We start from the raw sequence: 25,647 nt of genomic DNA on the forward strand, positions 1-25,647 counted from the left end.
TATTTGGGCATAAGATAATATTTCCCACTTTAAATCACTATTCTTCAGATTTCTCTCCTGAGAAACTTGTTTCTTTAAAGCATATACACTTCAAAGAATAAAAATTTGTCACCACTAAAGACTTTAAAATGTTTCACATATATATATTCTAAATACAGGGGGTTGGGGTAATATCTCAAAGTGGAACATAAGTGTTTTTTTTGAGGGAGCACATCCAGTGGGGCTCAGACTACTCCTGAATCTGTGTTGAGGGATCATTCCTTGTGGGGATCAGGGTACTTGAGATGCTGGAGATCTAATCCAAATTTAATTGACCATATGTAAGGCAAATACCCTACCTGCTGTACTATTATTATTCCAGCCCTCTAATTGTGATTTTTTTAAACAAATACTTTATTTTTTTACACTCATGAAATAATTTTTATTATTTGAAACGCATTAATACCTTGAAATGTGTAATATTGAGGGTTTTCCAATGTATACAAGCTCAAGTATTGCAAATTGCAAAATATAGCATATTGATCTAAGGTTTCCAAATTTTTTTATAAGTGAAACACCATAAGGTACAATTAAACAAACATTTTAAAAGACATTATTCGTTTACATTTTTTATTTTAAAGGTATTTTTCACATTTATTTTAGCCGCAAGGCTTATTATATTTAACTCTTGTGTATCAAATTAACTTGGGCCTCATAGATGAATCTAAGACAACAACCATGCCTTTTGTGGAAATGATGTTTGAACTTGTTGATATTTTTGTGCAATTAGTTCGTACTATTATAGGGGCTGTCCTGAAACACAATCACTTCTAGTTGAATTGTTGATATGAAGCAGTCACTTGCCCAAACCACACTGCTACAGAGTTTTCAGGAATCAGGAGTGCAGATATCTAAAACAAGTTTTCCCATCACCCAAAGCACAAGCCATTCCTGTACAAGCCCCAGCCTGGGGAACTCTGGTCTGTACACGGGTGCCAGGGCTTTGTTGGAGGTTAACGGTATGATGTAAACACAGGCAATTATGATCACAATCAATCACAGATAGTGGTGACTGTAGGAAAACTCTGAAATATTCCAGAATCTACCTCCCGTGAACTCTGGAAGAATAGTAAGAAGTATACAAGAAACTCCAAATCTGTAATTTGACCTAATTTTGTGACTTTACAGTTGTATGATCCTGATGTTGTTAATTTCCTTACCTATAAAACATGGTAATAATGCTCAATCAAAAGATTGTTGGGAGGATAATGTGTGTGTGTGTGTGTGTGTGTGTGTGTGTGTGTGTGTGCTTAAGAGAATCATGGATACTTATGAGATGATCACTTTAAGGAAAATACCCTGAAAAATTGGATCTTATAGTAGTTATAAGTTGGTGATATGTGGCAAACAGATGTGCCAAACACAGTAACAACAAAGTCTCCAATGGAGACGTTACTGGACCCGCTCGAGCGAATCGATGAACAACGGGAGAACAGTGATACAGTGATACAGTGATAGTAGTTATGAAGAACTTTGAGGCAAAATATAAGCCTTTGGATTGATTTGCTAATTTCACAGCAGGTTTAATTTTAGCCGCCAAGATCATCCTGGGTGTGAACTACAATGCAAAGTTGTCTGCCACCAAGACTGGGAAACCTCTAATGGATATGCATTTCCTGTCAACTAGAGTCCTTTCATGAAGATGTAAGAATAACACACATTTTCTTTACCAAACTTGGTTGAGGATTCTAGAAATGAAAAATGTTTGTTTGTTACAGCTACATTTCAGATATTAAACAAAACTCTAAACTGTTCAGTTGAGTTTGAAAAATGAAACTCGCGAAGAAAGGAGGGCAGGATTGCAAACTTTGTTGAAATTCTACCTTCTCAGACATATAGGTGCAAAATCCTGCTGTGTAGACTGAGATCCTTGTCTATTGATTGTCTGAGTCTGAGATTCAAAGGACCAATAACCTTTGCAGGAATGTAAAGTAATCACTGGGAAAAAATGATGCCATCCTCACCTCTGGATTTTAAAATATATGAAGTTCTCAGATTCAAATTTTACCAACTGTTTATTGGGCCCCAGACTAAGTGAAGAACTGTGAGTACCTTTCTCTGGAGATGGCTGCTTAAGATATGGAGTTGTTAAGGGGAAATGCCCCAAAGTGAAGTTCGCACAAAGCATTCTATAAAGAAGTTGAGCATGGGATTTATGGACCATGAAGAATTAAATGGCACAGTGAAGGTTTGGAGCAGTTCAGCCTCCAGCTCTTAGCCAGGTTGTCAAGTGAGATGGTGGATCAAGAGTCTCTTGTCCTTTTGACAGGGTCCTCACTTGTTCTGGGTGGATTAACTGAAAGACTCCACTGTGGTTAGGATCTTCGAGGTTGAGTGAGCTTCCTAGTGTCTAGAATGTCAGAGTCTGAATGGCTTAAACACAGCCTCCTTTCTAGGTGGCCATAGGTTTGGATCATTTTGTTGGAGAATAATTTAATCAGATTTCTATCTGACAAAAAAAAAATCCTCAGGCTGCAATGTAACCAGAGAATTGGAGCTGGGGTGGCAATCCAGGCCAAAAAAAAAATCTTAGAGTTTCTTTTAAGCCCCAAACAAAAAGTACCAGATTCATTTTGTAAAAGCGGTACTAAAAATAGAGAAAAGGCACTCTTTGAGTGTAGCTCCAACTCTGTTTTGTGGTTAATTATACAAGCGAGGAGAATTCTCTGTCTGGAGAATTAAATTATCTTTTATACTACTATTATTAGCTCTTCTCTGGTAGAACATTTTGTGAATTTCTCTGGGTAATTCTGGTAGTAAAAGTGCACCTACTTTTAAACATCTAAAAAGAGGAATTCATTCAAACACTAGAAAGATACTAGTGTATAATACCAACTGTGTTTTTGAGTCAACGTCCCCTTATATAAGCTAATAGGAATTGGTGAACCCAGAGTTAATTAAGTGCCAAGAGTATGAAAAGCCCTTGGGGCATCATTGCTAGCTCGGTAACCTTAGAAAATTCACTTAGGTTTCCTTTAATACCAGGTTCTTCTTTTGTAAAATGAAGTACTAAATTATAGACTCTGACTCTCTTATAGTCATACCAGATATTCCAAAGGGGTCACCCATGAAAATTCCATAAGTGGGAGAGGGCATGGCCCGAGTTTAGGATGTAAACCGGTAGCATGGGGAGCACAGGAAGGAAACAGGTCAGAAGGGGTCCATGATTGGAAAAAGATTGAGAAATATCATTCTATTGAGCACCATACCACAAGACAATGCTATTTCTTTTAGTTATGTGAAAACCCTCTGTGAACTACAGAACATAAGGCTGTAGGCTCTTACATTGCTTGTGAAATATGACAACTAGCCCAATACTCATCCAGGTGGCCCAATACTTATTCATTTAGTACTGGTAATACTTACAGTGTCAAGGTTTCATTGCACAGTCCCCGCAAAGCATTAGCAGGGATTGAAGTCATGTAAGGATTATCTGTAATTTCACTGAGAGAGAGAGAGAGAGAGAGAGAGAGAGAGAGAGAGAGAGAGAGAATTATTTGATGCCTTTTTCTTGGAGATGAGTTTTGATACACATATGTATTTGAAAAGTGGTCGGTGACACGGTGACACAATTTGTTTTACTCATTTATCCTTAAGTTATTTTTTGCTTATTTGTTTTATTGTTGTTTCCCCGCTACATAGAAAGTGAGAAGAGCCCCATTGGGAATGCTCACATGGTGTACATGAACCTTGTTGCCACCATTCCCTAATTTACTGCTTCCTAAGTACAGCAAATTGTCTAAATGCAAGCAACCTGTAAGAATAATCAAGCGGCAGAATAAATTCAAGTCGAAAGAGAAATGAACCTGTAATTTGAAGACCTGAGATTCAATGCAGAGTCTGTGGTGAATAAACTTGGATCAATAATTTAACTTTTCATGCCCCACTATCCCCATCTATCTAGCAGGATATGCTCATTGCATTACTTGCTTCACAGATTGCTCTGAAAAAGCTCGGAACAACATAATCTATGCTAAAGTGCTCTGAAAAGCTGGAAGCAGTGTGCAAGTAGAAGAGTTCATTATCATTGTTAGTGTAACAATGCAGGAAGTTTTAGAAAAAGGTAAGACCATTTGATTTGACTAGAAGAAAGAGGAATTCAAAAAAACTTTTTTTTATTTGGAGGTGGTTAGTTTCTTTGCATATCTCTCCGAAATCATTAAACAATCAAAACACACAGAAAAGGAAGGAACAGAGAGTCACTCTTCTGTGAATAATTACCATCTAGAGCAGAAGTTTTCAACCTCTTAGACTTTCCTTCTTATTGCAGTTGTAGTGGTCAGGGAGAGGAAAGTAGGAAACAAGCAAGTAGAGGACATATTTTGTGCTTTTATTAGCTGAATATCAAATGCCCAAGTGACTCTTGAAAAATTATGTGCCTCTTTCCCACCTTTGAATTTTCTGTGGCAATCTGATGAACCAATTGTCTCAAACTTATTTTTCTCTTCCTTAGTTTTATTTCTTTTCCAAAGAATTTTCCCCTTCAGTCCACAAGTTCCAAATACCCATCCTTCCATACCTCGTAGTTTTTCCTCCTTTTTTTTTCCTTCCCAAGACTTGCATATTGGACTCACTTTAAGTCCAAGGAACCAGTCCATTCCATGAGAAAGAATGGTGATACCTGTCATTTATATGTGTGTGTGTGTGTGTGTGTGTGTGTGTGTGTGTGTATGTGTGTGTGTGTCTATGTATGGGAGGGAGAGTGTAGTTAAGTAACATAAATAGCTGAGTGACCACTTTTCACTTTGCCATGCATTTTACAGCAATGGGAAATCAAAGATGACCACTCTTCAAATACCCCTAGACAGAGAAGTATTTTGTTAAATGTCCTTTATTTTCACTTTAATATTTAAAGTAATTAATTATTTTTGGCAATGGCTAAATAGAAGACTTCAACTTTCTATTCTGAACAGGAATATGTGATATTCAGAGAAATTAAGAAAAATCCCCGGGGTGAGGGACAACTATGTGAAACTTAAAGTAGCATTTTTATCTTTAAGATTTTCTTCATTTTAGTTATTCATGTGAGCAAATTAATATGTCATAATTTACCCAACTAAACTCTTGACATCCCAGCACAGACCAGACAGAAAGCTCACTAGTCTGAAAATGTACTTTGCATATGGGAGACCCAGGTTCTATCCCTTGCACCGCATGTTTGCAGCACTGGGAATCACTGATATTATAGACTCTGAGCACTGCTAGTTGTGGGCCCCAAACAAAACAACCCTTTACTCTTTTTTTTTTTGACTTTAGGATTTTTTTGCTCGAGCGGGCCCAGTAACGTCTTCATTGGAGACTTTGTTGTTACTGTGTCTGGCATATCAAATACTCTCGGTAGCTTGCCGGGCTCTCCGAAAGGGGCGAGGAATCGAACTCGGGTCGGCCATGTTGGCCGCTTGTAAGGTAAACGTCCTGCCCGCTGTGCTATCGCTCCAGGATTTTTTTATTTTTAAAATTGAAGCCATTATTTTGTATGATTTGGAGGAATTTGAGTATTGTTACAATCTAGCCCATTTTGCATTTGTTTAACCTGAAACTTGTACTTGAAAGAGATTTAGATGAAACAGCACAAATTTGACATGCATGTTTGACTTGTATTAAGACTGAAAATTTTATCTAATTTTCAGAGAAAGAACATTTTTATTGCTTAAATTTCCATTTAAATTTTCTTGACAATAGTCAAAGATGTGTTTTTACACTGTAGTCTTACAACGACCCTTTACTCTTGATCCTCCAGTTATGGAGATACTGTTTTGTTTTTTTAAAATTTTTGTTTTTGTTTTCGTGTCATGCCCGGCAATGCTCAGGGGTTACTCCTGGCTCTGCATTAAGGTATAACTCCTGGTGTAGTGCTCAGGTAAACATGGGAACGCCAGGGATTGAACCTGGCCAGCCGCATGCAAGGCAAATGCCTACCTGCTCTGGTATCACTCTAGTTCCTGTTCCTTTTAATTAAAAACATTTTTTAAGAATGTTGGGATGGAAAGATAATTAAGGTGATTATCTTGCATGCATCTGAACCCCGTATAATATATGATACCCTTTGAGAATGATCTCTGAGCAGAGTACTGAGCACCACTGCATGACTATTCCCCTACCTCTGCAAAAAGTTCATTATCTTTACTCTCTCTTGCTTTTTTCTGATTCTCTCTTGAGGTCATGCAAAACTCAATTACTATCTCAATGCCTGCCTTACTTCATCCATTAGAGCTTTTATCACAGCAAGTCCCCATGAATCAAGTCATCTTTGAAGCAATTGCTTTACTTGGCTTCAACTAACCCCCATAACTGCACCCTAATTCTTATGAGTGCCAGATAAAAGCTCGCAACTGTTAAATGCATACATACTTACAGTATAAAGAATACATCAGTAGAATAAACAGTGGTCAGGTCAGGGAATGTTCTAAGTCCAGTGTTGAAAATGCCACTAATGCACATGAAAAACAAGGACAAAATTCAGAAATTAGATGAGAAATTCAATACAGAGACAGTTGAAAAATATAATAGCTAGAAGCATCTGTTCTGAAGTTAGACTGGAGGCAGTGTAGACACCTTCACTAACATCTGAATAGTCATATACATTCTAATCCCTGGATAATACATTCTCTCAGGTGAAGAATCCAATTCAATACATGTCTCTTACTTAGAGGAATCTGGGGAATGGTGAATCATGTGGGATTTCTAAGAAATAAGAATTTATGTTTCTTTTCTACATTATATGTGTTCATTATTTTCACCAAAATGGTTTTTGGGGGTAGTAACATGGGAACAGCACGGCACAGTACTACTTTGAAAATATGTCCAGATAAGGAAAGGTATCAAAGACGAAGCCTTCATTTTCTGAATTTGTGCTACAAGGGAAAAATATCAAGATAAAAATATGATACAAGATAAAGGTCTCTCAATATCTATATTGCAAACCAGAATGCCCATAAGTAGAGAGAGAGTAAGAAGGAAGTTGTCTGCCACAGTGGCAGGGGGTGGAGCTGTGTGGGGAAGGAATACTGGGACATTGGTGGTGGAAAATATACACTGATGGAGGGATGGGTGTTCTATCATTCATCGTCATGACTGAAACTCAATCATAAAATGCATTGTAGCAAAGAATTTTTGACTGACTGACATGTAGGAATGATTGCCTTATTCCAAAGTTTTATTTGGGAATGGGGTGAAGGGCACATTCAGTGGCACTTGTGACTTATTCCTGGCTTTGTGCTGGAGTGACTCCTGGCAGTGTTTGGGACCATATGTGGTGCTGGGGATTAAACCAAGGCTAGCTGCATGCAAGGAAAACCCCTTAACCTCTTGTACTATCTCTCTGGTCCCTCCCATAAGTCTTTATTGATCGCTTTAGCAATTCCTTTAGCTCTGATACTATCTTTCTAGACTGTTATTTAGAAAATATGGAGACAGAGATAGGTAGAGATAGAGACAGAGAGAGCCTCTCTAAAGGGAAAAGAACAAAGTAAATGAAATTATTTAATTTACCTCATTAAATAAAAGAAAAGAATTAAACATCCCAAGTTGAGATGCAAGTAATCTCAGAATATGTGCTTTGAATAGGCTTTTACAATGTGAATCTTTCCATTGAAACCCTAGAGGGGAGGGGTCAGCCATAGGATATGATCATGACATACTAGATTGAGCCTGGCCTACATAACCCTAGAGCCATTCCTGGGAGACATCATTATAATCCCCTTTTTGAGAAAAGACAGAATAAGAGAGGAATCAACACTTACAGGAACTTTAGAAGGGGGAGTTCTTTGAAAGCACCAGGGTCTATGTAGGTTAAGCTTCTGGTATTCCGAATCTCTCTGTAAAAGTTGCAAGGAACACATTCACTACAATATATCCATTTCTGTTTTTATCAAAACCAAAAGGATATATATCAGAGTTATGATATGACATATATTAGAGTTCACAAATGCTTATGAGAAAAATGTGCATTGCCTTGTCCCATAAGAATATGCGTGACCCCAGGCACTGCTTCTACCAGGATGTTTTTTTCTCATCCACAACAGATGAAGCCTGACACCTCTCAGGAACATAGTAGCTATGTCACTCTTCCATCACTCATCTAGTTGCAGTCCATTTGGTTATAGGCGCATCCTTTCTCATAACTGTTTCTCAAGGACTAAGCTAAGCCCCTCCAGCTGGTATCATATCAGCAAGTACCCTGGTTTTGGAGGGAGAAGTTTGTTAAATTTCTGATGAACAACATCATGGCAATAAGGGCAGTGGTATTCTGTCATCTAGCTGTAGTAAGTGGTGTTCTGTTATCTAGCTACCAATTTACTTGACTCAAGCATATATGATGTGAAATCCTGTGTGTCTATAATTTATACTGTATTTACATGCTAATCAAAATGCATAGCTCTGTTAGTGATATTTGTGACTGTTACCGTGTCATTGGTAAAATTAAATGTTTCAACCTATGTGTAGTGCTTCAAAGAGTTTAAGAGGGTCTAAAGAGACAGTACAGGAGTCAGGAATTTTCCTTCCCTGTCACCGATCACATTTCAAATCCTGGCACTGCTTATGGTCCTCCAAGCTCCACTAAGAGTAATCCCTGAGCACAGAGCTGGGAGTAATCCCTGAGCAATACTGAGTATGGTCTAACTCGCCCCACTCCCACCCCCACAAAGAGTTTAAAGAAAATCCCTCTTTTGCTATAAAGGAAAATGAGGGGGAGAAACATCTCCTGTGATAGTCAGAAGAACAGCGCCTGCCTTACATGCTGGAGACCAGTGTAGCTGTAAGTTTGTTCCTAGTATCAATACACAAATTTGGTCACTATTCCAGCAGCTCTGCTCTTGGGGATCCCTGGCACCACAGCAAGTTCTCTCTCTCTCTTTCTCTCCCTCTCTCTTTCTCTGTGTGTCTCTCTCTCATACATGGCAGCTATGGGTGTCTGACCACTACAACTATGTCTTCCTGGTCAGTTCCAGCACCAAGTGTGGTGACAACAGTCATCACAGAAAACACAAAAGGGAAGGGTAGAAGTACATGAAATACAAAACATTGTTATATTCAAACTTTTTATATTTAGAAAAAAAGACACACACTAATAGCTGTATATTATATATACACCTAATACACTAATGTATATACACCTAATAGCTGTATATTAAGGTTGTTTCCAAATCATGAGAAACCATCATCGAACAAGTGAACTGGACTTGAATGTCCCAAGAGAATGGTATAATAAAACACAGTGCTGCTGCCCAACCAAGTTAGCCATGGTAGAGAGCAAAAGGGAATAAAACTCTGCTGCTATTGACAACTGATTCAATGGGGTCATAGCCCACATGAAACTGTATTAAAAGAAAGATGTGGAGAGGGTGCAAGGAGAAGGGGAAGTGTTAAAAGGAAGACTGACTTCTTGGCGGAAACATGAGAGGAAAGAAAAGGAAAGATGGGGCTGGAGTAATAGTACAGCAGGAAAGGCACTTGCCTTGCAGGTGGCCTACTCAGGTTGAATCCGTGGTACCCCAAGCCCCAGAGAGTATAATCATAAGAAAGTGGTAGTAATCATGTCACAGGATCAAAATATTACTTTGTGCTATGGTGGTAAACATTTTGCAGTATATTAGTGTATCAAACCAATATATTATACATCTTTTTTAAAATTTATTTATTGAATCACCGTGAGAAAAGTCACAAAGCTTTCAGGTTTAAGTCTCAGTCATACAATGATCAAACACCCCTCCCCTCACCAGTAATTATTTTTCATCACCAAGATCCCCAATATAGCCTTCCCCCACCCCTCCCGATGCCTGTGAGGCAGATGATTTTTACTTAACTCTCTCTCTACTTTGATTACATTCATTATTTCGACAAAGGATGCACCATTATTGTTTGGAATTTCCCCCCAACAATCAGTACTGCTGAAAAGGCATTGTGAAATAATTTATTTTCTATTAGTGGTTATGAAAACCATATGATGGTCGCTATAGCAGCCATGCAATTTTGGATTTCTAATATTTTACTAATTAAGTCTGGAGGAATTTCTGCCAAGAGCTGGATAATTATGGTTTCTGTGTGTCTGGTGCCAAGGCCGTGCCAGAGAGCCATTCGTGGGGGGCAACTTATGACCTCGGTTGGGCGTGAAAGATAAGCCGGTTCTGCCCCCTTTTCCATGAGGCTGCAGTTGCCCCGTCACCTCCAGCTCATACCTGGCTTTCCAATTAGCTCTGAGGTGGTGGCCGCGCTGCTGGGGAGGTGGGGGAGGTGGAAGAAACAAACACCCTTTCCCTCCCATGAGGGGCATGGCGCCATAGTTTAACACACAGTCCATTCACATTTCTGCCGCAAGCTGCTGGGCTCTGGATTAAGCCTGTATGCCTCTGATGCCATGGCCATACTGGAGAACTGCTAGTGGGGGTGGGGGGGCGGGGGCAACTCATGGCCTCGGTTTGGTGTGAAGAATGAGCCAGTTCCACCCCCCTTCCCATGAGGTTGCAGTTGCCCCATCACCGCTGGCTCATCCCTGGCTTTTCAATAAACTCTGATGCGGTGGCCACCTTGCTGCCCGGGGGGGCGGGGGGGGGGGGAAGGTGGAAGTGACAGACTCCCTTTCCCTCCCAGGGGGGGCATTATATTATACACCTTAAACTTAAATGTTTTATGTCAATTATGTTTCAATAAAACAGGAAGGAAAATAAAAAGGTCTACCGAAGAAAAGGAGGGGGTGAGCAGGGACTGTCAGCAGTTTAGCCAAATGGAGACAATTAATGTTAGAGATGAACATAGCTGATGTAATCATTTCAGAGAAAGAAAGTAGGGCTAGAAATAAGTGCCCAAGAGCCTCCGATAAGAGTCAGAACCTGAATGAGTTTCAAGCATGCCTAGAAAGGTCAGTTTGAACGAGAGAATTTGAGTTAAGGCAATTATGACCCAGGCCTGTAGGAGGCCAGTTCTTCTGCCAGGAAGCTGGGGAGACATAGAGAAAGCAATCCAGTGTGTAATAGCACAGCGGGGAGGGATAGAGTGGTTTTAAACCACTCTGGTTTGGCTTGAATAAGAGCCGAAGATGGCAGTACCTCTGAATCAGAGACTGCACCCCTGAGGGGCTGAATAGTCGAAGACTGGCTGTCCACTAAGTCAGATGCCCAGAATTGTTCCATGAACGAGAAAGAAACTTCCCTTCCCTTAGGACTAATACCCACTTTTAATTTTATCTTTCTTATCATAATTGGTCTACCGTAAATCTTGCTACCATAATCATAAATACCACAAATCATTATCAATATTGCTGCAATTCTTAAAAAATACAGATCACACTATATGTTTATTTGTTCGTTTAAATACTGTTTTACAAGGTTCTTCATAATACAGTTGTCTGGAGCATTCTATGTTTCAACATTAATTCCCATCACCAGTGTGACCAATTTCCCTCTTTCCCTCCATCATTGTCCCCAATTTTCCACCACTGCTCCCTGCATGCCCTCCCTGCTGCCAGCCTTCCCATTAACAGACACAAACAAGTTTAATTTGTAATTGCTTGTTACAACAAAATGGTCAAGTATCAAAAAATAAAACAATAAAAGAGAATTTGTGAGAATTGTGAGAATTGTAAGAAAATATCTTACAATGGTTCTAGTGAAGTCACTGAGGATTTACTGAGCTGGTTGACGCTGGTGGAGCCTTCTGTGTTATTGTATTTGCTCGTTGAGCACCATGGGCTTTTACGTAACTTTCCATTAAACTCACAGTGCTCTGACTGGGCTGTCAGTACTATAGTACTATAGTACTATAGCAGGCTTTGTCAGTACTAAAGGTTTCCTGTGGCCATGTATGCTGCACACTCGAGGGGCTAGGGGTTGGGAAGATTTGGAGGCTTGGTGGATAAGGACAATGGTGGAAGTGTAATAATTGTTTTTGTACAATAATTGCATAATCGTGAACACTGTGATATCTATGTTCATTTCATTTCATTTCATCATCCTGTTATTCGTCGATTGCCTCGAGCAGGCCCCAGTAACGTCTCTTTCATCCTAACCCTGAGATTATATTCAAGGCTCTTTAGGAGAATGAGACCCATCATTGTTACTGGTATTTGGCATATTTGGTACGCCACGGGGAGTTTGCCAGACTCTGCCCTGTGGGCAGGCTACATTCGATAGCCTGCAAGTTTGTCCAAAGTAGGAATGAGATAATAAGATGTCATAAAAGATGTCCTGATAAGATGTCCGGGAGCTGGATTTTATAGTCTCTGAGTCTTGGCCGTTGATGGGATTACACGGCGCCAGGGGGCCAGGTGGTGGGTGTGACCCCCGCCTACTGGAATTTGGAGGATCTGGGTGGAGGATGCTTGACTCCAATCTGAGTAGGCTGGGAGATCTCAGCCCCGGAACCCGCGTGGATTTGTCCCTCTGCCAGTACCTTCAGGTGTGCGGAGAGTGGTCTCAGCATGGTGGTGGCTATGTTAACTCAACAATTAATAATTTTTTTAAATCCAAAGCATTTTATAGTTTAATATCAAAAGTAGTTTTAATTATATACAGTTCCAGGGCCAGAGAAATAGCACTAGGGGATAAGACCTTTGTCTTGCATGTGGCCAGCCCAGGTTTGATCCCTGGCCCTACCTATGGACTCCTAAGTATTTCCAGGAGTGACTCTTTAGAACAGAGTCTGAGAACCATTGGATATAGACCCCAGACCGAACACCAACCGACCAAAAAAACATTCAGTTCCAGATGGGCCATTGAAATATTCAAGTAATCCCCACATGGAATGGAATGGTGCTGATATGTCAGGAAAATATTTCACGAACTTGCATCTTGTTGACTAGAGACATCCAGCTTCGGAAGACAAAACGTGTTTAGAGAGATTAAAAGACTGATCTCTGGTTACATAGTTAGAGTTATCCCTAGACCTTAATTTAGGATTACTTTCTATGAGTACAATTTTTAAACGTCTTTGAATGATATTTAAAGAATATCATCCATCAGTACTAAGAATAAATTTGCATACTTTTTATGACTTACTATCCCCTCACTGGACTTTAAATAAAGTAGACATTTAGCTAAAAATATATTGATGCTCATTGTGCAGGGCTTTACAAACCAGCAGATTATTAATTTAACATTCATGAGAGTCATTTAAACTTATGTGAGATTCTAGTGTTTCCCTATATTGTAAACCATTTATTAATTATCAACAGAGATACCATCTTGTTTAAGACAACTGGCATTATATAACACATTTAGTCCTCAGCCTAAATCCCTAATATGAAAGATCAGCTGCATGAGAGGAGAGAGTTTACAGAGAAAGAGAGAGAGAGAAAGACAGACAGACACACACACAGACAGATTAAAAAGGGGGGGGGGAATGAAGGCTCAAATCTCCCACCAATAAGGAACTTTCCAACTCTGATTTCCTTCCATTGATTGTCTTTGCCCCAACTCTTGCTCCTTTCGACCTCAAATATTCAATAGCCACCAGACCACCAGACTGTGGTATTTCAGTGTGATCCCTAACCTTAGAGATATTTCTCCACACCTTCAACATCCCTAGTTCATGGGTGAAAAACATGCCAAGCTTGGAAATGAATCGAAGGCAAGAATAAAGACATCTTGGCATATCACTCTGCAAAATGGAATGATCCCAGGGAAGTTGAGAAAGTTTCAGACTAGCCCAGGGTCTAGCCCAGAGCCCCAGGTAGAGGGAGTGAGGTAGCTGGAGAGAGATGAAGTGCTTCAGTCAACATTAGTGGAGTTTTAAGATCTACAAATGCAGATGCATGTAGGACTCTGTGACTGAAGTTAAAACAACAACAACAACAACAACAACAACAACAAAAAACGAAGCTACGCTCTACTCTGGAGTTACTCACGTCTTAGCTCAGAGTGTGTTGCTACTTTATGGGACACTCCATTCTGGAGATGCCCACACCCTTCTCCTTTAGGCATGCAACTTTTGTCCTTGGTGGGTGTGCTCTATCTGGGAGTCCCTGACAATCCAACAAGGGATGCATATTTTCTCTACTTCATGAACTCTCTCCTCTCTCTCTCATCCCACATTCTTAGAATTAATATCTTTTCTAAGTAAAGCTATTATACTAAAAAATATACAAGCAACAAAGCAAACAAATAATACCCAAGAAAGTGAAGGGGTCTTTAGACAAAAACCTATTTCTGAAGTCTCCAGCTTCTTTTGGTTTTAATTATTATTTTTTTGAATGGGGGAAAGGGACTTGCAAGTGGAGCACAGGGAGCTATGACTCACTGACATCTATATTAATAAAACTCAAAATAGAAACAACAAAAACAAATGACAATTCTAGAAAAAGGATTCATCTTTTTCTTTAACTTCCATCCATGGGTGGAATTGATCACTGATATATTTTAACATAAAATGAGAATGAGAACAATAATTTAATCAGAAACTAAAATTTTAACCCATGATCTAGAAGTCAGCTTTTACTTCCACAAGGAGTACCTGCATTATGAAGCAAGATTATCTCTGACAGGGTTGATGGTCACGGTACTTACATGTGTGTCAGTTTACTCAGATTGTAGAAGGAATGTGATTCTAGTCGCTGCAGAGTTGTATCTATTGATAAGTAGCTGAATGTCACAAAAATATATAAAAAGCAGACGTTAGTAGGGTGTTAACTACACATTTACTATTTTTTGTAATTCCTTTCCCAAGAACAATCCTTATTTTTTCTCCCAATGTTAAAATTAGCTACTACTTTTTCTAGATCCTATGGTACCCGAAGATTTCTGAGTACATTGTCTTATTCATTATTCAGATTTAATTCATTTTGTATTTAAAAAAATATTCATTAACTGTCTCCAAGTTTCTTAATTAAATCAAATTACTGGCTAGAGCGATAGCACAGCGGTAGGGCATTTGCCTTGCACACAGCCAACATGGCCAATCCAAGTTCGATTCCTCTGCCCCTCTTGGAGAGCCCGGCAAGCTACCGAGAGTATCTCGCCCGCACGGCAGAGCCTGGCAAGCTACCCGTGATGTATTCCATATGCCAAACACAGTAACAACAAAGTCTCCAATGGAGACATTACTGGGCCCGCTCGAGCAAATTGATGAACAACGGGAGGACAGTGACAGTGACTATAAAGTAGTCTCATAGGACCATAAACTTTTAATTTAATAATCATAGTACAATATTGTAGTTGTTTGGATGATATTTAATTTATATTGAATGACTATAAGCTCTTCAAGATGTAGAATTTTATTTTTGGTGGCCATTAAACCTAAAATATCTTTCACAGTGTTTGGCATGTAGTAGATATTCAATAAATACATGTGAGTAAATTAGTAGGTGAGCTATTAAAAATAGTCAAAAAGTGAAAAATTTTAGAAAAGAAGACAAGAGTGAATAAGGGGCATTTTAATGGAGCACCTACTTTCATTAGTAATGTGGTTTAAAACAGGATGAAAAAAATCCAAAATTCTCTAGTCAACATTAATACAAAGTATGGTGGAGGATGACTACATATTCTCTTGTGATTTCTCCTCTTAATTTTAATGAACTGAAAATCCAGGGTATACCTTGAACTTTATTAGCAAAATATCATTCAAATATAATCACTTGTATCACTTGTCATCCCATTGATCTTCGATTTGATTTCAAATATAATAAAGAACATAATAAAGGATATATTTAAGATATAATAAAGGATAAAAGAGAAACTTCTAGATATAATTTTTCAAAAATGCATAAGGATTGATGTTTCAAATAATCTCAGCTTCCATCTTGTGATGATGATGATGAATAATGTGAACAAATTCAGTAATTAATTTTTCCAGAGGAATTTATGTGACATTTGGAAAATTATAACTAACAGATGGTATACACCTGTCACTATAGCAAAGCTTCTTAACCTTGACCATACTTCCTACCTGGGAAGCTTTTAAAAGAGAGATGTTCAAGTCAAGAGCTGCTACAGGACAAATAAATCAATTTATGAGAGCTAGGGCAAATGTTTTTATCTTCAAAAAGTTACCCAGATGATCCTAATGCACAGACAGAGTTGAATGGGATATGCTAGTAAATTACTTCAATTAATAATAATATTTATAAGAGTTTTACTGGCTTTTCCATTTGAGGTTCTGATGATCTTCTGAATGTTCTCATTGTCCAGTACTTTCTGTTTTGAATTACCTATTTTCTAAACAATCATCAAGTCTGCCAACCCATTTCCACCGTAAACACATTTTATAAATTATTTTGATCCAATCATTATATTTACACCATGAAGGAAGCGTGGTAAACATTAAGAAGAATTAGTTTATTGTATAGAGATTGTGGGGAGTTATGATGGAGGAAGTTTGGTCATTACAGAGCAAGATTAATTTTGAAAGTTTCAAAGGTTCCTAATTTTTTAAAGGTTTTAATGGGCTAGTAATTTAGTCTGTGTCTTAATAATTCAAGTTCTGGTTTCTTCAATTGAATAATTCTTGATAAGTTTATACTAGCTTAGATGTGAAGACAATATGTAGAAGGCATTTATTCAGTGGAATACAGAGAGTAATTTGATAATTTATACTATGTGTACAGCAAGGAAAAATTGAATCCTTCTACTTCCTCAAAATTCTATACAGTTAGCATATAAGTCTTCTGTCATCACTACAGAGAGCATATTATTTATCAGCCTAAGATGTTTTGTGAGTTAATGCAAAGCATTATTTAATAATTATATCAGAATAACAGTTGGGAATCTATACAATTTCTGGCAGCCTACTCACCTAGGGTTATTCTGATGATCTCTCCCTCAATCCTGATACCATATCTTTAGTTATTATTCATATACATGTGTGTGGTTTCATCTAACAATTACTTAAGGGAATATTTTCTGTGTATCATAAAATGGGCATTAGCAAAACAGAACTGTTCTCTAACTTTAAGGAACTCATTATAGTGGGAGACACAGACATGTAAATTTGGGGTTTAGTTCTAAATTCTAATGGGGTTCAGAGTTTAGAATTAGCTTTAATCATCTCTTTCTCATTCTACTTTTATGTGGGTCACAACCCCTATGGAGCTGGGGTCCTGGGGGCTGGGGAAACTACTGTTGAGTCTCAGTCCTGAGATGCAGTGCTATTTGGCACAGCAGTTCTGGGAGTCACCAAGGACACACACTGTGGTTCTACGGGAATCATGCAGCACCCTAGAGAGCAAACTCAGGGTCTTTACTCTCTGAACTATCTCCTCAGTGCCCCTCTTATTTTTTCTCTGTAAGTTAGAAAAATCTGATATTACTGGCTGTATTTACAATAAAGTCTCTGCATTTGTGGCTAAAAGTGAACCACAAATTAGTAACTAGGACAAACAGTTTAAGATTGGATCTCTTTATGAGGAGATCTACAATCTCTTTATGGGAGATATTCCTGGCAAAGAGTCTTCTAAAATAGATGAGAATATATTAAGAATTATTAAATACCCAAGACTAAATTAATTTAAATTTATGCTGCATTTAGGGGAGAAAGAACAAAAGGAAATGCCCAGCCACAGAGGTGGGGTGTGATGGGGGGATGGGGGGTGGGAGGGATACTGGGATCATTGGTGGTGGAGAATGGGCACTGGTGGAGGGATGGGTACTCAATCATTGTATAACTGAAACCCAAGCACAAAAATTTGTAAGTATACAACTATACCTTATGTTGTTTCAATAATAAAAATTAAAAAAAGAAACACGGTCACTGTCCTCCCGTTGTTCATCGATTTTTCGAGCCCAGTAACGTCTCCATTTTGAGACTTGTTACTTGTGTTTGGCATATTGAATACATCATGGGTAGCTTGCCAGGCTTTGCCATGCAGGCAAGATACTCTCGGTAGCTTGCAGGGCTCTCCGAGAGGGGTGGAGGAATTGAACCCGGCTCGGAAGGCCTGGCTGTGTGCAAGGCAAACACCCTACCCGCTATAAATAAAAAATCATTTAGGGATGGAGAGTAAAGGACTGAGCACATGCTTTGCATATGGGCTCAATCCCTACCACTATGAGCTCCTTGAGCACTGGTCAGAAGTAACCCCACCAGGTATGACTGAACTCCTCCTGCAAAGGAAAATTGATGATAAAGCAAAATTTAGTAAGTGATAATAAAGCAAAATTAAGCAAGCATCTTGTACATAAAATTCTTTTATGTGTATCAGAAATAGAGTTGCCATTGGCTTGTGCAAGTACAATACATAGCAAGTATTTTTCTTGATATAGGGAATACATTTAGCAAATAATGTTATAATGGGGAATTTCATTTTAGATTAAAAAATTACTTACATCCTGGAAATGTTGGGAAGATCTGAAAATGCACAACTGGGGATGGTTTTCAGATGAGTCTCTATAAACTTCCTTTAAAAAACCAGAATTATACAATTAGAGTTTTCCTCATTGGACTTTTCCAATAATGCAATTCCATTACAAAGAGCATGACAGCCCTTACAAAATATTTCATCATATATGAACAATAAAAAATAATACCTTCCAGAAAACAAGCATATATATTTCCCTAGCAAAACAAGACTTGAGAATGAGATTCAAATGTAGAATATAAATTTTTAAGTTTCATCTATGCAATAAACTATTATAATTTGTTTACTTTCACCTTCCACTTGTTAACCTGAAGGGGGGGTACATAAGATATTCATAAGTTTGAAAATTAGAGAATTCATATCACACAGTTGATAGTGTCCTGGAATGCCACAAGAAAATATGTTAGTAGGAGTTAAATGCATTTTAGATATCTTAGAGATTAAAATATGGTTATAATATTTTTGTTCAAGCAAAAGATCTCTATAATGACTATCTTTTTTGCCCTCTATCTACCACCCAAGCACTGTTAGGTACAGCCCTGGTGACCCCTTAGTACCTCCAGGATTGAACCTCCCAACTGACATAAAAGGTGGCATTTAAAATTATATGTTATGCCTACACGGAGGGAAAAGGATGTTGCTCCCTTCTGCCTTTTTCCCTCAGGACAGCAAGATGGCGGCCACCTTGGAGCTTTTTGGAAAACCAGGCATGAGCCAGTCATGAAGGGGTGACTGAAACCTCATGGGAAGGGGGGCATTCCCGGCTCGTCCTTCACGCCCTACGGAGGTCACGAGTTGCCCCCAATGAGCAGCTCTCTGGCACGGCTATGGCTCTAGAGCCACAGAAACCTGTCTCATAATTATCTGACTCTTGGCAGAAATACTTCCAGGCTTAATAAGTAAAATATCAGAAATCCAAAATCACGCGGCCGCAATAGCGGCCACACATCATCATTTGATTCTTGTAACAGCTATAGAAACAAATTATTTCAGAATGTCTTTTCAAAAGGTCTGATTTGGGGGTGTAAACTCTACATAATATTAATGCATCTTTTGTCGAAACAATGAATCTAATCAAAGTAGATAGAGTGTGAACTAGAATTCTTCTGCCTCACAGGCATTGGGAGGGTTGGGAGGGAGGTATATTGGGGTTCTTCTTGGTGAAAAATAATTACTGGTGATGGTAAATGTGAGTGATGATTGCATGACCGAGGCTTAAACCTGAAAGCTTTGTAACTTTTCCCACAGTGATTCAATAAATTCACAATCACGACCATCCTGTTGTTCGTTGATTGCCTCGAGCAGGCCCCAGTAACGTCTCCTTCGTCCTAGCCCTGAGATTTTTTTAAAAAGTGCCATATTCAAGGCTCTTTCAGGGTTAGGAGAATGAGACCTATCATTGTTACTGGTATTTGGCATACTGGATACGCCACGGGGAGTTTGCCAGACTCTGCCGTGTGGGCAGGTTCAATAAATTAATAAATTAAAAAAATAATATAAAATTGTATGTTATGAGGCCTGAGCTCAGTAGGGAGGGCACTTGCCTTGCATGCTGCAGATGGGGTTCCTTTCCCAGCATCTTAGATGGTCTGCTGAGCCCACCAGGAGTGATCCCTGAACCTAGATCCAGGAATAAATCCTGAGCACAGCTGGGTGTGGGCCCCCTAATAAAATTGTATGTTATGTATATTTTCACTACAACGAACATATTTTTAAGGGCCTAAGCAATAGTACATGGGAAGGGCACTTGTTTTAAAGAAGGCTAGAGTCTATGCAAGAGACTATTAAAAACACAAAGGGTACTCTCTCCACTCCTGATTGACAACCTGAGTTGTATACTTTCTGATTCTCCTTACATTTTTCTAAATAAAAACTCTTTTTACTTTAAAGAAAAAGAATCTGAAACAAAAAGATAAGTCTTAGCCTGAGAGAAAATATTTGTGTAAAGCCAAGAAGGACTGGTACCTAGAATATAAAGAAATTTCTGTATATTAATAAAGAAAAAGAGCTGGGTGGGGAGATAGTACAGGGGTGGAGAGGTGGTGTTGGGGTGGGGGGTGGACAGTACTTGTCTTGGTTGGCCTATGTTCAGTTACTGGCACTCCGTATGGTGTTCTGAGCACCACCAGGAGTGACACTTTCTTGAGCATAGAGCCAGAGTAAATCCTGAACACTGCTGGGCACACAAGCGTGCAGTGCGCACGCACACGCATGCACGCACGCACGCACACACACACACACACACACACACACACACTTTAAAGGGACTGGGGAGATTGCCTAAAGTGCAGGAACTCTGGGCTCAACCCCCACAAGGTCCCCCAGCATCACCAAGTTTAACTATTATCCTGATCTTAACTATTTGCTGCTGTCTAGGAAGAACTAATTTTTCTCAGAACCCTGATGTCTTTAATGGAAGGCAACTCAATTCCAGAGTCATAAGCTCACTGCAGAGATTTAACTAAAGAGCTACAGAAATTCCAGGAAATCTTAATCAGCTCAGTACTAATGACCTATTTATATTCACTTTTCAAAAACATGATATATCATGTCCATCTGTTAAGAAATGTAGCCACAATTTGCGTAATTAAAACCTCAGTAGGATCAAATTAATTAATAAAAAGTCATATTAACTTGAGGAGCGGGGTGGTAAATGTCAAACGATTAGAATATCAGTCCTTTGTAAGCATGGGATATTTTACCGTGCTACCTTAATATTATTTTAAAAACTCAGATCCCCTAAATTATTTATTCTTCAATACAAGACATCCACCTATTTTCTCTTCTCCTGATTGATTAGTCTACTGGTCCAGACTTAAGATACTAAAATTTTAAAAATGAGATGAACAGATACTTTTCTTAAAATCTCTGTAATACTGGGCAATGCATGCCAAAGTCAAACTAAAGTGTGAAATATATACTGCTTAGGTATCACCCAAGGAGACCGAATGTTTTTTGGGGGTGGGTGCCCTGATGCAGTGCTCAAGGACCTTGGGGGTCACTCTCAGTGAACTCAACCATGTGTAGCTGATAGAGCAAATGATGAGGTGCTGCTCAGTCCAGGTATGCTGGGAGCCACCTGGTTCATACCCAGTGGTGTTCAGGATACAGCCGGTGGTGCCCAGATGGCCATGTTGTACAGGGAATGGGACTTTGTCCTTTCACGTGCTACCATGAGCAACTTCCTTTGGCCTGAGCTTGAGGTTGTTGAGCCTAAAGACAGGAAGATCCCAACATACTTAGAGGTTAATATGAACCTAATTTTAAATTTTCATTGACTAAAAACTATTGTGTATATTTTGTGTTCAATATTAAATAACAGGTTTAATCGAAAAGAAAACAGGATGTTTTCTGCAATGATGTTTCAGAAGTTTGGCTAGGTATCAAAATAGCTTCTAAATGCAATTAAACAGATTTTGGGTTCAAATGGACTTTGGGTTCAAATAACACTTCTTTTCTTAATACCTGAATTCCTGAAATACATGCTTCTTAAATTATCTATCACACATAAATATATGTGCACCTTGGTTTAAAATGAAGATTATCCTCCTACTGTGTGAGCTGTGGCTGATGTTATTCAGGACACACTAACTACTCTGAAGCATGGTGCTGTGGATCATTGTATATTTAAAGCTAAAACAAATTGAATAATGGTGTTGTAAGAGAACTCTCAGAGAGCCGTTTTCCCCCTAAGCAGATCATAAGAACCTCATGTAGCAGGTATTGTCCCTATCCCTGGAAGAAAATGCATCCTTATCTCTAATGACAGTGGAAGGTAAAAGGAATATAAAGGAACTGTGTTCCCTTCAACTTAATTTTAGCTCATGCCCCTTGATTCCAATACATCTTTCCACCACTCTCCTCAAACCTAGCATTTGGGTCTATTGAAGAAAACATTCAATCTCTTCCTTAGGTTTTCATTATCTTATAAGATTCCCAGGAAATATATAACTTAAAAGCAAGAAAATTGTATACTGTGTCTAGTGAACCTGATTTTGGTGATGAAACCCCAAAATCTGGAACCTGGAAGGGCAGTGGGAAATGTTTTTCCACACCTACGTAGAATGTGTCTCTTAAAGACAAAAATATTTGAAATGTTAACATTAGCTCAATTCCACTAACGAGATTTTAATGATGATGATTATTTTTAATATACCTAGATTTTATTACCATTTAGGTAGTAAGGTTACAATATGTTCAAGTTTCTGGTATTGATGTACAGAGTTACTGCCCAGAGCCAAAGTGATAGTACAATGAGTAGGGTGTTTACCTTGCATGCGGCCAACCTGGGTTCCATCCCCAGCATCCCATATGGTCCCCTGAGCACCGCCAGGAGTGATTCCTGAATGCAGAGCCAGGAGTAATCCCTGAGCATCACCAGGTGTGACCCAAAAAGAAAAAAAAGTTACTGCCCATCCTTCTGCTCCCCCACCAAAGTGCCCCACGAGCCTCCCTGCACCATTATATTTGTTTCCTCCCAAATCACCTATTTGTTAATTGATCATAGTAATTATAATTATAATGCATTCCAGCTCCAAAGATGGATGCCAATAATGTTACGTGTGTGAGTAAAATGACAGCTAACTATAAAAACCTGACAAAAGGAGCTGACAAATTTAGTTTTAGAGTCTCATACATTTTACTTGGATAGAGTCCTACTAATATTTACATAACTTGAAAAGTCTTTCCTTCCTGAAAGAAGAACATCAGTTTCTCCTTGCCAGCTGCTGTGAGCAGCTCCATTTTAGCTGTTTCTCTCCTACATATTTTATATTCCTGCAGATTCCTGGGCTCTTTCTCATGAAAGGGAAGTTAACGATTTCCCAAGATCATAGATTCTGCCCTAGACAGGCTCTCCAGAGACTTAAAGGCAATGAGCAATAGCCTCAAGCAAATTTCCAAATAACCCCAAAGGTCCTAAACTAGTCAGATGATTCAGTAAAACCCTTGCATTCCCTGTAGTGACACAAAGAACTTATTAAACTAGCCATTAAATATTATTAGACTGATTAACACTATTAAAAACAGTTTCTTCAAGGCATAGATTTCTCTTAAGATAAAGAACTAAATCTGTGTTTAAGCCATGACACCTATCTAATATATATATGTATGTGTGTTTATATATATATATATATATATATATATATATGTATAAGGGCTGGAGCGATAGCACAGCGGGTAGGGCGTTCGCCTTACAAGCGGCCAACATGGCCGACCCGAGTTCGATTCCTCCACCCCTCTCGGAGAGCCCGGCAAGCTACCGAGAGTATTCGATATGCCATACACAGTAACAACAAAGTCTCCAATGGAGACGTTACTGGGCCCGCTCGAGCAAATCGACGATCAACGGGAGGGCCTTTACCTTACCTTATATATATATGGGCTGGAGCGATAGCACAGCAGGTAGGGTGTTTGCCTTGAAAGTGGACAACATAGCCGACCCGAGTTCGATTCCTCTGCCCCTCTAGGAGAGCCCTGCAAGCTACCACACGGCAAAGCCTGGAAAGCTACCCGTGACGTTATTCGATATGCCAAACACAGTAACAAGTGTCGCAATGGAGATGGTACTGGGGCCGCTTGAACAAATCAATGAACAACAGGAGGACAGTCACAAATATATATATATATATATATATATATATATATATATATTGCTTTTGGGGTCACACCTGACAATGCACAGGGGTTACTCCTGGCTCTGCACTCAGGAATCACTACTGGCGGTGCTCGGGGGACCATATAGGATACTGGAAATTGAACCCAGGTCGGCAAATGCCTTACCCTCTGTACTATCGCTCCAGCCCCAGGAAGATATATTTTTACAGTCCCATCTTCCTAAAGAATTTTACTGTAAGTTTGAATGCCTTATCTACCTCCAACTGAATTGTGGATGCAAGAGACACAGGCCTTAGTGAGGTTTTGTGTTCCTACAACTATGTAACTATTTTGTAGCTAGGTTTCATTGACAACAGCATTTATAGTCAATTTATTTCTCTTTTCTTCTCCCTCAAGCCTCTTCCCCAAGTTAGGTATAAGCAATTGGCTCTTCTTTCCATTGTCTACATTTTCAAAAGAGGAGCTTTTATTCAAAGACTCTTACGATATATTTACTACGTTAAAAGCATATGACAAAGGTAAAAGCAAAGGAATGCATTTTGAATGCTTGTGGAAAAGAAAAGCAACTATCTAAATACACATTCTTTTTATAAAAATATTTTAAATGCTTCAGGTTGTTACTATTTTCCAAAGAATGAGCATTGCAATAGTTTTTCTTTCATATAAATATATACTAGCTACTAAAGAGATTCTCTTTTTCTTTGATGGTTCAAAATAGAAGAAAATAAGAGGTAGCCATTTTTCTCTCTAAAATAAATGAAAAAGATCAGAAAGGTATGAGATACTATTTGCATAAAATACCTCACATAAATAGTACCACATACCTGAAATACATCAAACAAGAAGTAAATGCTTTTACTATAAATAAAAAAAGAAATAAATGTATCTATATAAAACTCACTGGGAGAAGAAGTTCATAGCTATAGATGAATGTTCTATGTGGAATATGTACAATTAATAAATAAGTCAGTTTCAGGAGGTGAAAATTATGAGAGAATAAGTATTTAAGCAGAGGGTATAATTGAATTTGTTTTTCTATGATTTATTTTACTAAGAATGATCACTGAGGATAAAACTTAATAGTCAAAAGTTCGCTTCAGGCCTTGCCTAAGGAAGATTTTTATTTCTCAAATGTCTGCATTTAGAGTATATAATGCAGAAAAAGAAATGCAGATGAAACACTTGCAGGTTTTATAGCCCAGGATTCAATATTAAGGCCTCTTCTTTATTTTTGCAGAAACAAGAAAGAAAATATGGTCAGTGAGAATAAAGAGGGTATTTTTCTATATTTCAACAAGAATAATCTATGCAGTTAAAATTTTTACAGTAATCTTGCTTGGGCTGGAGCGATAGCACAGCGGGTAGGACGTCTGCCTTGCACGCAGCCAACATGGCCGACCCGAGTTCGATTCCTCCGCCCCTCTCGGAGAGCCCGGCAAGCTACCGAGAGTATCTCGCCTGCATGGCAGAGCCTGGCAAGCTACCCATGACGTATTCGATATGCCAGACACAGTAACAACAAAGTCTCCAATGGAGACGTTACTGGGCCCGCTCGAGCAAATCGATGATCAACGGGAGGGCCTTTACTTACTTACTTTAATCTTGCTTGGGCTGGAGCGATAGCACAGCGGGTAGGGCATTTGCCTTGCACGCAGCCAACATGGCCGACCCAAGTTCGATTCCTCCACCCCTCTTGGAGAGCCCGGCAA

At 38.9% G+C, this 25,647-nt stretch overlaps 1 protein-coding gene across 1 annotated transcript in view; it reads right to left on the minus strand.

Annotated features, from left to right (window-relative positions):
- Positions 1-25,647, minus strand: part of TSHR (thyroid stimulating hormone receptor) — a 133,603-nt gene that overhangs the window by 49,800 nt on the left and 58,156 nt on the right. The window contains exons 2-6 of the mRNA XM_056134168.1: positions 18,291-18,362; positions 14,538-14,612; positions 7,782-7,856; positions 6,395-6,469; positions 3,406-3,483 (exon numbers count right to left, since the gene is read on the minus strand). Coding sequence (XP_055990143.1) covers positions 3,406-3,483; positions 6,395-6,469; positions 7,782-7,856; positions 14,538-14,612; positions 18,291-18,362 — 375 coding nt within the window. The remainder of the gene's footprint in view (positions 1-3,405; positions 3,484-6,394; positions 6,470-7,781; positions 7,857-14,537; positions 14,613-18,290; positions 18,363-25,647) is intronic.

This window comes from Sorex fumeus, unplaced genomic scaffold (assembly GCF_029834395.1).
Source record: "Sorex fumeus unplaced genomic scaffold, SorFum_2.1 ptg000098l, whole genome shotgun sequence".
Lineage (NCBI taxonomy): Eukaryota > Metazoa > Chordata > Mammalia > Eulipotyphla > Soricidae > Sorex > Sorex fumeus.